At 38.1% G+C, this 16,915-nt stretch overlaps 1 protein-coding gene across 1 annotated transcript in view; it reads right to left on the reverse strand.

Moving 5' to 3' along the window:
• The window catches only part of CCDC146 (coiled-coil domain containing 146), a 79,099-nt gene that overhangs the window by 36,153 nt on the left and 26,031 nt on the right, over positions 1-16,915 (reverse strand). The window contains exon 3 of the mRNA XM_074869896.1: positions 5,732-5,814. Within this exon, the coding sequence (XP_074725997.1) occupies positions 5,732-5,814 (83 nt within the window). The remainder of the gene's footprint in view (positions 1-5,731; positions 5,815-16,915) is intronic.

A 16,915-nucleotide genomic window follows, 5' to 3' on the forward strand; every position in this document is an offset into this window, starting at 1 on the left:
CTTCTCAAGGCTGAACAAACCCAGCTCTCTCAGCCTTTCCTCATATGGCAGGCTTCCCAGTCCCTTGATCATCTTTGTGGCCCTTCACTGGACCCTCTCCAGCCTGTCCACATCTTTTTTATATAGTGGGGACCAAAGTTGAACACAAGATTCCAGGTGTGGCCTGACAAGTACTGAGTGGGATAATGACTTCTTTATCTCTGCTGGTGATGCCCTTGTTGATGCAACCCAGCATCCTGTTGGCTTGCTTTGCTGCTGCAGCACCACTGTTCACTCATACTGAGCTTGTTGTCCACCAGGACCTCCACGTCCCTTTCCACAGAGCTGCTCCCCAGCCAGGTAGATTCCAGCCTGTGCTGCACTCCTGGTTTATGTTTTCCCAGGTGCAAGACCTTACACTTGTGCTTGTTGAACTTCATAAGGTTCTTGTTAGCCCAATCCTCCAGCCGATCGAGGTCTTCCTGCAGGGTGGCTCTCCCTTCTGAAGTGTCCACTTCCCAAGTCAGTTTGGTATCATCAGCAAACTTCACCAGGGCACACTTGATCCCATCATCCAGATCACTTATGAAGATACTAAACAGTGTTGTGCCCAATATTGATCCCTGGGGGACCCCACCTGTGACAGGTTGCCAGTTTGAAAAGGAGCCATTTACCACCACCCTCTGGGTGCGGCCTGTCAACCAGTTCCCCATCCACCACACAGACTGCTTGTCTAGACTGTAACACATCAGTTTCCCTAAGAGGAGGCTGTGGGAAACCACCTTGAAAGCCTTGGAGAAAACGAGGTAGACAATGAGCATTGCTTACCCCACATCAATCAAGCAGGTTACTTTGTCATAGAAGGTGACAAAGGTTTGTCAAGCATGTGCTTCATTGGACTTGTGATAGCCCCCAGAAGGATTTGTCCTGTAACTTTACCAGGGATTGCAGTAAGACTGATGGGCCTAAAATAATGTACACATCTAGAATCACATGAGTGCAAAAGCAGGCTTGCCAAGTCTGATGTGGCACCTTTTGAATTTGTGAAGTGATTAATAATTTAACAGAGGCTTAAGATAAGATTCCCAAACTGTCAATGAACTATCATGATTACCTGACTTCCTTACAGATTGTTGTATCAGAATATTCATATTAGATTCCTAAACTAAGATAATGAAAATTAAAATTTACAATTGGGCCACATGATTGTGTGACTAAATGAGTTTTCAGGGGCCAAATATGAGCTCAGGTACATCAGCTTTAGGTGCAGCCTCGCTGCAAGGTGGATGGGTGAGACAGCACTAGAATGGGATGACGGCCTGTTCCCAGAACTTCAGCTGTGCAGCAAACATAAATTCAAAAGCACATAACACTTTGAAGAAATGTATCAAAGATGTTATCTGTTAGGTGACATCTCTTAGCTTTTCAGAATTCCAAATTGTGCAAAACTGAAACCAAGAAATGAAGGATATTTACCACTAAAGGACCACACTATAAACTTATAAGTCTGTGTACTCTAGCAATGGTCTGGGAAATTATATGCAAACAGACTAGCTGCACTCATCATATTAGACAAATTTGTACTGTGTATCAGAGAGATCAGTTGCAATCATTTGACATAGCTGTCACAGGGATCTACACTGCTTAAGATGCATAAGACTTTCTCCTTGAGATTTTTGTATGCAACTAAAGGAAAGAAGAACACATAGCTTGAAGACCTCATCCAGCATCATATGTTTCCACATGGCATTGTAACAGCACTGGGACACATGGGGATTAATTAAGAAAGGAAATTCAACTGTAGTAAGTGAAAAAATAAGTTATTGATCCACAGAACTGTACTGCGCATGTAAGGGTGAAGAACTAGAAATTAAAAAGTGGTACTGATTCTGTAAACGGTTCCTTGCAGGAAAAAGAGTATATACACATACTGAACCTATCATCTGGACTCTCTTTATAACCAAAGGAGAAAACCAGACACTTGCTGATGTTCCTATGAGGAGGAAGTGTGTGGTCCCTATTTCTTTCCATTGATTGTTAAGGGACTCTAGATACCTAGCTCAGATGTTCATGTCTACTGATGTTAACATATTGACAAGTGAATCCCACTTTTGATGTCTGAAAAGTCCTTAAAATATATTGGAGATCACGATCAATTTTTGGTAATTGATATCCCTTGCTTTCTTTTATCAGTAAGAGAAATTTATCTGTGGGAATTAGTACTCATTCACACGTTGGCATTTTGCTTTGACACATGACTACATTTAAGTAAAGAATGTGACATGATTCTCTCTGATCAACTTTCTTACAGAAGTATGGCAATTTTGTACTCATGTGAGAATCATGGAAGGAATGAGACATGTAATCTACCATCTAACATTTTCATGCTTCTGGTGCATGGTGTTTACAGTAATTTTATGTGTGACAGAAAAGACAGCTGAGTCCTGTTTTCACCCAGGCCATATTCCACTTATACAAACAAAGGAATTTTCTTTACATAAAAGAATGTTCTATATAAAAAAATGCTATATAAATATATAAAATAAAATATGTAGTAATGTGCTCGTATTTTTTCCAACCAAAGACTGGTCTCAAATTAACACTGGCTAAAAGTCAATCAAATTCAGCAGCTACTGGATTTCTACTTCAGCTCAGTGAACACCAGTGTGGCAGAAACCTCAATCAACTAATCCAAAACCCACATAATATGTTTAGTTCTGAGCATTAAGAAAATGCTTCTTGCATTTTCTAGGGAGTTGAACTGGTTTAGGAGTGCTGTTTTTAATTTTGCTTCCCAAAAATATTTTCTATGCAGAAATCTGAATAAAGTCAGATGACTTTATATGTCATCTTCTCAGGATATGGAGAAGGCTGAGGTATTCAATGACTTTTTGCTTCAGCCTTCACTGGCAAGGGCTCCAGCCACACTATCCAATATGCAGAAGGTAAAGGCGGGGACTGGGAGAAGAAGTAACTGCCCATTGTAGGAGAAGATCAGGTTTGAGTCCATCTAAGGAACCTGGAGATGCAAAAGTCCATGGGGCCTGATGAGATGCATCCATGGGTCCTAAGGGAACTGGCAGATGAAGTGGCTATCCATCATATTTGAGAAGTTGTGCTAGTCTGGTGAAGTTCCTGCTGACTGGAAAAGGGGTAATATAACCCCCATTTTTAAAAGGGGAAATAAAGAGGACGCTGGGAACTATAGGCCAGTCAGTCTCACCTCTGTGCCCAGCAAGATCATGGAGCAGATCCTCCTGGAAGATATGCTAGGGCACATGGAAAATAAGGAGGTGATTGGTGACAGCCAACATGGCTTCACTAAAGGCAAATTGTGCCTCACAAATTTGGTGGCCTTCTACAATAGGGTTACATTGTAGGATGGTGGATAAGGCGATGGTGGATAAGGCACTGGTGGATAAGGAAAGAGCAACTAATGTCATCTACCTGGACTTCTGCAAAGCATCTGACACTGTCCTGTATGACATTCTTGTCTCTAAATTGGTGAGACATGGATTTGATGGATGAACCACTCGGTGGATAAGGAATTGGCTGGATGGTCGCTCTCAAAGAGCTGTGGCCAATGGCTTGATGTGCAGGTGGAGAGCAGTGACGAGTGGCATTCCTCAGAGGTTGGTACTGGGACCAGCACTGTTTAACATCTTTGTTGGTGACATGGACAGTGGGATTGAGTGCACCCTCAGCAAGTTTGCTGACAACACCAAGCTGTGTTGTGCAGTTGACATGCTGGAGGGAAGGGATGTCAACCAGAGGGACCTTGACAGGCTTGAGAGGTGGGCCTGCACAAACTTAATGAAATTTAACAAGGCCAAGTGCAAGCTCCTGCACATGGGTCAAGGCAATCCCATGGACAAACACAGGCTGGGCAATGAGTGGATTGAGAGCAGCCCTGTGGAGAAGGACTTGGGAGTAGTAGTGGATGAAAAACTGAGCATGAGCCAGCAAATGTGCACTTGCAGCCCAGAAAGCCAACTGTATCCTGGGCTGCATCAAGAGGAATGTGGCCAGCAGGTCACAGGAGGTGATTCTCCCCCTCTACTCCACTCTCATGAGACCTCACCTGCAGTGCTGTGTCCAGCTCCAGGGCCCCCAACATAAGAAGGACATAGTCCTGCTCGAGTAGGTCCAGAGGAGGGACACAAAGATGATCAGGGGCCTGGCGCACCTCCCCTATGAGGACAGGCTGAAAGATTTGGGGTTGTTCAGCCTGGAGAAGAGAAGGCTCCAGGAAGACCTTATAGCGGCTTTCCAGTACTTATAAAGGGGCCTACAGGAAAGATGGGGAGGGACTCTTTATCAGGGAGTGTAGTGATAGGATGAGGGGAGACAGTTTTAAACTGAAAGAGGGCAGATTTAGATTAGATATCAGGAAGAAATTCTTTCCTGTGAGGGTGGTGAGACACTGGAACAGGTTGCCCAGAGAAGTTGTGGATGCCCCTTCCCTGGAAGTGTTCAAGGCCACGTTGGACCAGGCTTTGAGCAACCTGGTCCATGGCAGGGGGGTTTGAACTAGACGATCTTTAAGGTCTCTTCCAACCCAACCCATTCTATGATCCTATGACTTTTTACAGAGTCAGAGCCATATTCTAACTCTTTATTAAGATGAAACTAGAAGACTCAGCTAACCTCAAGAAAAACTCTGTTTTCAGGATTTTGGGAACCTCTTTTCAAATTACGTTACATTACTTAACACTTGTAGCTATTCAGATTGCCAGGAGGCACACCAAATCCCAGCATAACCCAACTCAGCAGGTACAACTTGAGTTAGTTTGACTCCTTAAATTAGGCTTTAGCTATGGTTCTCTTATTAAGTAGAATTGCCATAAAGGTTTTGAAGTGGACTCTCAGGGAAATTAGACTAATATACTGTTAATATGGTAGATATTACAGAAATATAACAGAAGTATCATGACACTGATTTTACTGATAATTATGGGTATACCATAAGTAATATCAAAATTATTAGTCACAAACACTAATGTTTTTATTAGTAGTAAGAAATGGTGTTTGCGATAGCACTGCTCTGTTCTGTGACACACTGTTCACCTAGTACAACTGTAGTATTCCATTCCACTTTGTCCTTCCCTCTTTCCTTACACACACACATGCCCTGCTCAAGCCTGGCATCAGGCTATGAGCATGATGTCTTCTCTTCTCTTTCCTCTAGCAAGTACTGGAGCAGGGTAGACTCACAACTACTAAACCTAACTTCCGAGTTTTATTTATACTTTGAAGCTTAAGGTTCTAACCTATATTTATTAGTATTCCTGTCTAATGTGACTGTCAATATTTTCAACAGGGTAAAATTCACACCTATTTAGATTTTCCTTCTTAGAAACGAGCCTTTAGCCTCTCCAGTTTCTCCCTATGATGTTAGCTCTGCAGGTCACAGTCTTTTCATATGTTACAATTCTGGCTACACGATCTTCTAATACATATTTATTTTAAATTGCATATTGTCTGTTGCAGTTTGTGCTTCCCTCCATTGCCGTTATTATTATGGTTATATTAAAAACAAAGATGTTATTCAAACAAGTATTTAAATATCCCAAATTACCTTGAAAGTTCCTTTTAAATAATACTGTTTTTCAACCTTGTGTTCTCGCTTCCTCTTTATGAACAATCACTGTAAGAAAGCCTTAAATGATAATTAGACCTTAGCATGAGCAGAAAATTACTTTAAATATGTAATGCTTTGGCTACTTAAAGAAAGTCTAAAAAAAGATTATACCTTATGACAGTCTTATGCAGCAGAGTGTACTTTCCCTTCAGCTCAGCTACTCTGGTGCCTGTGATTTTTCCAGTAGAAAATAGCTATGGAAGGGAAACAGACAGTTATGAAATCTCCTAAGCACTAATATTTTCATTCTGCTGCAGCCTTTTAGTTCATACCAGTCTTTTAACATACCAAATCAAATATACAACCAAATAAAATACACAGATGAAAAAATGCTTATTTACATAATAATTTAAAGCATAAATATAAGAATATAAAGAATATGTCTGTCACAACTACAGTGCTACCCACACCACCTTTTCTTCTCTGATTTTCTGTCTGTATTAATATTTCATGGTAATTCTGTCTTGACTTTGAACTCAAGCTAAAAGTCACCTGTTTACCTCATTCCTTTAACTGGTTCAGTTTTGGTATATACCAGCTGGCCTGCACAAGTGAAACTGAGGCTTGAAGTGTTTCCACAGGCAATATGGTTGTCAAAAAGAGGAGCTGGATCATCCCCAGGCCACGGAATGCATTGCCTTACATGCCTGTGCAGGCCTTCAGCAAACACCAAGATCAAACCACTCCACATATTTAGTACTACAAAACCCGTACGTGTGTGATGCAGTGTATCCATCTCTTAGGTGATTCCTCAGGCGTCTTGAGGACAGAAACTTGGGCCAATGAGCCAGTTCTTCTTAATATAAATAGGAAATAGGACTAGGAGCCCAATTTTGCCACTGGGAAATATCACAGCAGCAATACGATAGTATCTTCTGGGATATTTCCTCAGAAAAACTTTTCTTCCCCTCCTTTGGTTACAGGTAAGGTTTAAATCCAAGTTAAATCCAGGTAAAAAAATGTAAGGTGATCTAACTCTGTAAAAGTCCATAGCTAGTCTTTTGAGGCAGCAAGTCAAATCTGCAACTTCTATGGGAACCTGTCAAGAAACGCAGTTGTGCAGATCTCCTGAAATGAGAAACGAAGTGACTACAGCACCAGGAAAATCCCAGAAGTCATACTTCAACCCTTATGTTTGACAAGGCTTCCAGGGAAAGACCTTTCTCTAAGTTGAATTAAGGGCCATTTAAGAGATTCATTTGTCGGCTATCCTGCAGATGCCCCTTTCTTGAATATCCAGGAGAAACTATCCAGAACCAGTCCTATGGTCAAGAAGCAGAACCCAAGTTAATATGCCAAAGGAAGTATACATTTTGTTGATAACTGTTTGATTTATGTATTTTTTTAAGATCCACTGCAAAATATTTCATGGTAGCAAAGACAATCTTTGCTGTCTGAGACCCTGAGAAAAGGAAAGTAGATCTGTCTTTCATTTGTTTTCATGAGATTAAAGATAAGCAGCTCTCAAATATTTATTTTGGCATCCTCTATGATCCAAAGATATTGTTCGCTTAAGTTCACAATACTAACTAGCTCTTCTGTGAGAAAGAAAGTATTTCTCTATCTCAACCTATTTATTTCCTAGGCTCATATGTAGGTATAGTTATTTTATTTGAGTGGTACCTCACTAATGTCCTTTCTCCATACTCCTCTGATCTACACCTATGAGTTCCAGTTTTTCTTACTGCTTAGATTCTCACTGCAGACATGCCATGTTTGACAATGTTTCTGTCGAAATAAACTTACTTGTCCTTGAGGCTGTGTCTTCTCCTTCATATCCATAAGCTTTTTACACCTTTTAGACTTAATTTCTCAGTTCGGTTCAGAGGTAAGAGCTCTATTCCAATAAGGCTAGTCCTATACAATGTGAAGACATGTAGCTTTGAGGACTACACAAGACAGACTGTAAGGATGGCATACCATCATGTCAAAGGATGGGAGTCAGACTTCTGTGAAAAGCATCATCACCAGATAGTTCCCACTACCACAACTTTATCTGGAAAGCTATCAGAGAGTTAGCACTGGGCTACCCTGATCCCAGGATTTGTTATTATAGCCCACCACACTGTTTTCCCCAAGATTCTCAGCAAAGCAGAAGGGAAAGAGGCAATTGCTTGAGGGGAAGAAATAGTTGTGGAAGAAGGGAGGAAAAGCATGAGCCTACTGTAGAAAAATTGTATTATTTCTAGTGGTAAAACCAGAGAAGGGATGATGTCCCTTTCAAGACTGCCTCTCCCACATATATGATAGCGGGTGATATGTAAAAGTAATGAACCTCAGAAGCTATGTTAGCTGAATCAACGGATGATCCCAGAAATTCACTGAATGCCTAGAATGAGGCTAGCAATTGTCTTTCTTACTCATTTCTATCATATTGATGAATAGCAAATTTCCAGTCCCTGACTACTAACAAAAATTAGAGATAGGACTGGAATGACAATAGGTAACTGTCTGTCCAGACATCTGGAACCGTGGTTGTGCACAGTCAGCAGAAAATGAGTAACAGCTTTTTGCAAAAGATAATGAAAATGGCTAGGGGTCACCTTCTTTTAGAGCCAGTACTCAGTGGACAGTATAAAGGATAGAGTCCATCTTGTTTGCCATCAGGTGGGCTGAGAAGTGAACAGTTTTCCAGCTGGGATGACTAGGAACCAAAGTCATCTGGAAACATCTAGAATGGAATTAGAGTCAAGAAACTGATTGTCCTTCCATCTTCTGAAAAGGCTATTCACAATCCTGAAGCAAACTGCCTCTTGTAGCCATGGACATCCTCCAGCTCAATGGCAAATTACAGTAACTACTACAACAATTTTTCCTGTATAGTTTCTCCTCAGAATATATTACACTTTATTCCATTGTATGGAAACAAGAACATTTGGCCTTCTCGGTTTGTAATGACAGACCTTGCCTATCCCCTATCTGTGGAGATATGCTTCTGTCTCTGACATTCCATTCCAAATCATCTCCTCACATATCTTTTATGTATTTTTGTTTACAAGGACCCACATCTTACAGTGGAGAATAATATTAGCTACTAGGTTTCCCTTTAGACAGCAAAATAGCATTTGGAAAACTGCAATCTAAGGGCAACAATCGGATTATCTTAATTTTGTAAAAATGTTCATGCCTATTATATCTACCAGTTACTAAATAAAATTTATACTATGTTCATAATAACCATTTAAAAGACATATACAGTATTTAGCATAACTACATTTTAAAACACAGCACGTTATTTTAAAAAATCTACTTGAAATGGATTAAGTGAATACTTACTTCCCTGATGCTTTTCACCTCATCCAGAATAAATTTGATTTTGCAGGCAAATTATAAATATGCATGACAGAATGCCGTATGAAAGGAGGTATCTTGTACACGGTACCTAACACCTCACACTTTCAGAAAAGAAATGCTTGCCAGAGAGCATTAATGTCTTGTATAAAAGTCGGTACTAAAGTCCCCAGATTTCTGTGACAACTGGTGCTAAGAGTCTTGCAAAGATTACTCAAAAAAAAAAAAATCTCAAAATGGCCCATCTTGCACATGTAACACAAGACTACACTGAATAATTTGATTAATTCCTAATAATAGCATCATGGAAATTCAATGTAAAAAATAGAAAATATTTCTGCATTTTTTATTATTTGTAAAAATGCTTGCGTTTAAACAACATATGTTTGAATAAGCTCTGGGGTATTTCAAATAACATTATACTTTGGCAGCAGTGACTGTAATAAGTATTAGAGCTTCCAGATTTCAACCTTAGGGAAGTAAGCTTGCAAGTTAGTTCAAAAAAAGTTCAAATTTAAAAAAAAAAAAAAATTAAAGAACACACAAATAAAACAAGTAATGATAAAATAGACAATAGTATTTATATATATACATACATACACACACTCAAACAAAACATTTCTAAATGAAGAATGTTCACAATAATTTTCTTCTGGTCTGTTGGATCTGTATTAGCCACATTTCTATAAAAAACCTGTGTACAAGACTAATATCCCAAGTTTAAAAAAGAAATTGCATTTCACTCCTCCCCCTTCCCCCCAAGACACACTCATAGTTCATTTTATTGCTTGGAAGCTCTCACGTTGCTGGGGTAAGTAAAATGGTAGTTCTCCTTAATTCAACTAATTATGTTGCTACACTGAAAAGGAAAAGGACAAGTGAGAAGATAGCGTAGTAAGGAAAAAAAAGAGCTTGTGAATGGCAACTAAGGATGTCTTTTTTCAGTCCTGTGTTAACCATAATGCCCTGGGAAGAACTGAGATAATTTTGTTATACTGGTGATCTCAAATCTGGAGTTTGGAATACAGTTGGGTAAATATTCTTAAACTGTGGAGTCTTCCAGTCCCTTTCCATGTCAGTTGTACTTAACTGTGTTTTGGTTATCTCAGCTTCTCTTTCTCGTTATACAATGAACTGGGATACCATACATTTTTAAACACACTCAAAATTGATAGATCATCTGGATAAACTAGAATAGATTTTTCTTATCTAAACAGAGAATTATTGGAAAGTTGGATGAAAATTTGGCTGCTAACGGATGGTTGCTTGGCGACTTTCTGCTTTCTTTTTCCCCATACTCCCATAAATGTAATTACATAAAAAGGATAGAAGTATGTATCTTATTACTGGATTTATTTGTATCTTTCCCTTTTAATTTAAAATTTCTGTTATGGTTATTAAGTTACCCTTTCTTTTACTTTACACTCACCTTTAACTGATTAACATGGGTGTAATTTTCTAACTTTCTCACATTTTTTCATGTTACCTCACTATTTGAAGCTTGGCTTTCCTACCAGAAAAACAAAACATAACAAAACAAACCCAAACCCAAATTCCAAAACAAATTTGTTTCCTTCCATCAGTGAAAAGTCCCATGAAATACAGTACTGTATAATCCTGTCCTATACAGACTGTGGAGGAAGATTTTGCTGAAAAGGGCATATCCCTCATATTTTTCTAGCAGGAAAAGGTGGATTTTCTGGCTCTGGGCAGGAACCTTCTAAATATAGGAATCCATGAGAAAAACAGAAAATACTTATGCTCAAATAGCTGTCCTGTACACTTGCATAACTTTTCTCTATACCCATATCAGTAATAAGTTCATATTCACTTGCTACCAACAGCTCCCCATCAAAGCTCTCTTCAAAATCTCTTGAAGAAAATTCCAAGAAAAAGTGAGCACAATCTGAGGTTACACACAATCTGAGGGAGCTCTTGTATATCCTTCCAGCTTAGCTGTAAATCCACTAGCCCCTGGATGTAGGACCACAGTAGTTTCTCCAAGGCTAGAAGGTGGATATAGATGAGATGTTGGTAAGAAAGAGAAGATGTCAGAATATGAATGGTAATTAAAACCACAGAAGGGAGACAACCCACCTGATAAATGAGGTATTCTTCCATGTGAGCAAAACTAGTGAAATCTGGCCCTAACTACACCAACAACTCCTCACTCGGGCATTAAGTGCAGTAGGCTTTTACATTCTCCATGTTAACAGATTATATTCAATCCTTTCTGACAGTCAGCTCAAAGCAATACGTCAAGGAACTCACCTGGAATTTCAAAACAAGTTTTCTCTAACTCAAATGTGATATAAATAAGAACTCTAAGTACGAAGTTTTTTAAGCTTCCTTTGGGACTCTCCAGAAGTGAATAAAACTAAGCCAAATTTTAAACTTAAAAAGATGATGCACTCTGAATGTTGGTCTAACTCCTCACGCTCTTTTGATAAAAAGCATCAAGAAAAGCACAGAAGATAAATATAGCCATCACTGAGAAATTACTGATTACCATCACTCATAATCATTATGAAAGTGAAACACTTGAAGGCTCCCTAGGAAAGAATTTCAACAGTCCCTAGAATCTGCATTTCGGAGAAATGGTGAGGCTAACACATGTTTCTAATTATGTTTGCAGATACTGCAAAATAACTAAAATGTATTCTAAGCTTGAATGGAATAATAACACTTTCCACATCTTCACTCTAAGCTGTAGGTTTTGTAATTATAACAAGACATCGTGACTACACTTGATTTTAATGCATAGAATATCCAATAATTTGCATTAATTTTGTTTATTTCAAACATCTGAAAGGTCTCAGCAAACAACTCTTTTGCCTCATAATAGGAGACAACAGAAAAATATCAAGGGGTTAATATATTTTATAGTTTGTATACACTCGGGATTTCAGTACAGTATTAGCCACTTGGCAAATGGCTCTTCTGGCCAGTCTGCTATGTGAGGTTTGGAATTTTCTCTCTGTGTTGTTTATTTGAAGAGCTTGTCTTACCTCTTTTGGGTAATATTTAAATGTTTAAACATTCAGGGAAGAAAAGGGGTAAGTGCTCCTCTTTGAACAGAAAGCTCTGTATCCTCTGTCAAAATCCTCATTGAGTCTACACTGTTTGGACACTTACCACACAGCTCAGGTGTTTCTTAGTCTGGGGAGAAGGCAGCAACATCTCCCACTGACTTTTCAGGGGTTATTTCTACATTTTAGGGGGACAACGTGTACAAGCATGCTGAACCCATGCTATGACTCTTGCATTTCTTTCTATCCATATTGCTGGCTATCAGTCCGCACAGAATCTATTTAAACCTTTAGAAGAGGTGAGCTAGCGGTATCTGCTGGTGGTTGGCTTGCTTGTGCCTGATATCTCCAAATTATCTAGACAAAAGCTTGGACCCATGGTAATGCACTAGTTGAACTGAAGCTTTCTCTTCCAGTTCAGCCCATTGCTCAGAGCAAGTTCATAACTGAGCTTGCACTTGTGCCAGAACAGTGCAGAACTGTCTACACAGAAATGGAAAACAAGGAACATCTGCTCTAGGTCCTTAGCATCACCACTGCCATCAACTTGAACTGACAGTGGTATGCTAACAATAAAATGAAGAAAAATGCGGCATACTAACTTGGCTTCTAAATGGCCAAATATAATAGTTTATATTGTTCTCAATTTCTAAGAATCTCTATGACTTATTACTTCTGAAGATCATGTCCTGGCTACTTCAAGATGGGGCATCCAAAAACGTAGGAACAACAATTAAAAGTCTATAGGGGTAGTATTTGTAACCTCTGCCAATACATTTATCTTAAAAAAAAAAAAAAAAAAAAAAAAAAAACACACAAGAAAATTGCTCTAAAAACTACAAGTTGCAATGCCAGAGAATTTAATGGTCATAATGACTTCTCTGACAATTTCACAGATTCCCCTGAACAATACATAGGACAGTTTTTACCATCTTCACCACTTTTGCTACAGGGCTTGAAGTATGCACTTCATTTTCCAGAATGTTTTGATTACATAGTTTTTATTACAGCATACAGTAAAGCAAAAAATAAACTCCATGTAATACAGGAGAGGAGTTGAGTCAGAAAAATTAAGGCTGGAAGGGACCTCTGGATGCCATTTATTCCAACCTCTGCTCCAAGCAGGGAGAGCTACGAAATGAGACCAGGTTATCTCAGGGCCCTGTCATGTCAAAGTTTTAAAATACAGTGACTGAGTAAGGATGCAGTGGCTGAATAAATATTGCACCCGTTATAAGACAGTCTCTGTATTCTGCTGATGTACCAACAACTCTCTACTTTTTACCCAAAAGAAGATACTGACTTGTCCTGAAGTATACTGAGTCTAAATATTGACTACCTTACTTTGACTCACTTGCGTATTTTTTCCAAACCATGCAGCTAGACTGAAATGTATTGCCTTTAGACTTTAGGAAGCATAAGGAAGGCAAAAAGAGATGCCAGAATAGAGGATAATAATTAAGCCAGTGTATTTAAGATTCTGATTCTTTTTAATAATAAAATTTAACTCATTAAATTATTTCAGAGTGTTTTCCAGCATTTATAAGAAACAAGAAATATACTCAGTAAGGCTCTTACTTGCCTTTGATAACAGAGGAAGTCAAAGATAACTAACTAGCTCAGACTATGCAACAGATATTTAGATGACCTGAACTCTGTTTTTGATGTAGTGTTGCATCACAATTTATATATGCCCACTAAGTATCATCATTACACTTCTTATTCAGTCATCTACATCACTCATTTTTCAATATGCCTCAAATATTTATACAGTTATAGAACACTAACACTTCTAAAACTAGAATTTCTCTACTCAACAATATTCCAGGTTTCAGCACATATTTCTAAGTATTTTAAGAGAAGAAGATAAAAATCACTAATTTAAGACTGTAAATATTTAGTTACACCATAAATTGTAGTTATCAGTATTTCAATACCATCCTGCATTCCATTTTGTAGATTGGGAAACATTTAAAGTACAGACAGGAATAGCTATACTCCAGATATTTAGGGAACAATATGCCTTAAGCCAGAGAAATGTAGAAGGTAAAGAAAACTGCAGTACGATTTTTAAGTTATTGCTGTCATTAGAGTTAAAAAATATGGTGAAATCCCTCTCATCTGCAACTACGCACATACTGATAGGCAGTAGATTTTTTAGGATAAGCATGGGAAGTCCCCAGGAAAAGCCTATTTATTAGTCATTCAAGTAGAAAAAGTTTGTCACTGAGTTTTCTCAACATTTAATTTAGGTGATAAACAATGATACCTGAAGCCATGAGGTTACTGGTTGCACAAATGGAGTCAGGCATTGCCATCCTGATGTTTGTGATGAGCAAAATTATAACAAAGTAACAAGTACATTAGTATAAAATCACATTTATATGTAAATCTGTTTTCCCTTAAAAGTGCTATTTTTTGTTACTTTCTAAGCCATTTCTCCTTGGAAGCTAAAGTAATTTAAATAATTTAATAAAATTATTTTTTGTATTTCATAAAAGTGCTTCACAAATTATTTTGTCCTCTTTCCTATTCCAAGCAAAGCATAAATGTCATGAATAAGAAGATAGCATGCACTTTTTAAATATTGCATGTCATTATTTCACAAAGTGAAGACATAAGGTTTACGGTTCCTCGAACTTTGCTGTCTAAAGGAAAGTGACTTGACTGCATTGGTTCCACATACAACAAGCCAGTAACTCAGAAGACAAAAGTCAAATGCTAAAAAAATGAGTCTGAGAAATTATTAATATCTACTCACTTCATTTTGATATAGAGTCTTTTATATCAAGATACCATTGAAAGGCTCATAGTCTACTACAGAGCATTTCGCACAAAAAAAGCTATATGCAGATGATGCCACATAAACAAGACAAAACTGAGAGTGGGGTAAAGTAAGGGCATACATGAAAAACATTAATATACCTACTTACGGTAGATATAGCACTGTATTGCCTTACACAGAATTTCTACAATTTTACTTTTTTAATTACAGATGGATCAGTCAGGCATCCTTTAATGAAAAATAAACTGCTGAAAAGCCTTCTAAAACTAACAAATAACAACTAGGAAAAATAATATCATGAATTCTTTCCCAAGGCATAGTTCATAACAGTAGTTTTGTCCCCTAGTTCATGGGAAAAAGCAATCCCTACATGGCAAATATCAAAATCGGCCACCATCAAGATGATACAGTGGTGAGAAAATACTGCATCTGGTGGCCAACTGTGTCTCAGATGGCTCAGTAAAAGGGGGGATAAGAGACTGGCAAGGTAGGCATTTCAGGAAAGGAGACAGCTTTCCTGCTATCACCTGTTTGGCCATGAATCTCGAGAGGATACTGAGTATCCAGTACAGTCTTACACTGGCTGCTTTTATTGGAGCAGGTTTGCAGGAATCAGAAAGAAATTTTTCCAAAAAGACATAGCAGGGAGAGGCTTCTGTATTTGGTACGTCATCGTTCTTACAATGCATTCTGGTTTATGTATTCCATATAATTGGCCAACTACAGCATCTTCTGTGGCTATAGAAAAAGGAAGTATTCAGCAGTAAATTCTAGATTTTGGGTGGGCAGATCTTCAGATGCCATGGGAGAAACAGAATGAATAGGAACTTAGTTTCATGGATCTCTCTCTTTAAAACATGGTCCTGACACCTTAACAGAAGGAGTGATATTCTTTGATCACATGAATTTTGTAATATGTATTACATTTACAATTGCTTATATAAATACATTATCTACTACGTATATGCTCCATGTCAGTGTTGTCTTTCTGCCTGTCACCAGAATTTATAAAGCAAAGACCACTTTAAACAGATAGGGAATCCATGTGGCTACAAGCTCTATGTAATCTGCATCTCAATTAGAATATTAACAATTAAAATTAAATGGAGGAGGACTGCCTTCCTTTTCATGCTCCGATGTGTTCTCATAAGACACATGAAGAAGTTGAACAGGTAGTCCCACGGTCCAGTGGACAACAAAAAGACTGTTTGAATGAAAAAATGACTACTGAATTAAAAAAGAAACCAATTGAATTAATCAAAAAGAATCCTAAATCAAAATTTGTTTCTAGTATGGACTTCTGGTATGTATTCCACATTGTGGGAAAAACTGAAAATGAATCTAATTGCTTTTCATCCTCTTTCTCAGCCAAAACGTATCACAGAATCACTGAAGTCTATAGAAAACATCAGGAATATTACTGCAGCAGTTAAATCTTAACACATTCCACCTTTGCCACCAAAATGGTTTATATGAATGAGCCAAGATATGCTTCAGGCATGTTCATACCAATCATTCAAACAGCCTGCACAAACCTGGATGTTTTGCAGCAACTCTTCTGCAGGAGATGTTAACTCCCAGCACAAACAGAAATCCAACAGATGGCAAGCTGTTGTGTTTTAAATTGCCATAGTCACTAGTTAAATTAACATCTGCCTACAGTCTTAACTTTCTTGTTTCCTATTTGACCTACTTTCCATTATCTGCCAGAAAAGAAACCTTGCTCTAAAACATCATGGGAAATGGTTCATGCTGCTTTTGATAAACTTTGAATAAACAGTCCTGAGACAAGTCTGTTAAACCAAAATATATTACTTCTTTAACCTTGCAACCACTGGGTAGTTCTGGGAACAGATATAAAATCTTCAGCAGAATTTAAAAATATCACTAGCTCTCAGTTATCTTCTTATCTTTAGGAAGATATGTCTGTAAGATTAAGATATCTCTTCAGTCCACAGGAGGAAAAGTAGATTCCTAAAAAGAAGACTAAAAGAGATGAAAAGCTACAAGAAAATGACCTTTAACCAAACAAAAGACCTTGGTATAAAATTCTCCTTTGCGGTCATTGGCTGTTATTCAGCTAGATCCTTTCACAGTTGAAAAAGATTGGCTTTGCTTCGCGGTTTTGTGATTGCTTAACTACTTTGAAGTTTTAAGTATTAAACAGAACACTCTAGGGATCTAGAAATG

This window comes from Strix uralensis, chromosome 5, assembly GCF_047716275.1.
Source record: "Strix uralensis isolate ZFMK-TIS-50842 chromosome 5, bStrUra1, whole genome shotgun sequence".
Lineage (NCBI taxonomy): Eukaryota > Metazoa > Chordata > Aves > Strigiformes > Strigidae > Strix > Strix uralensis.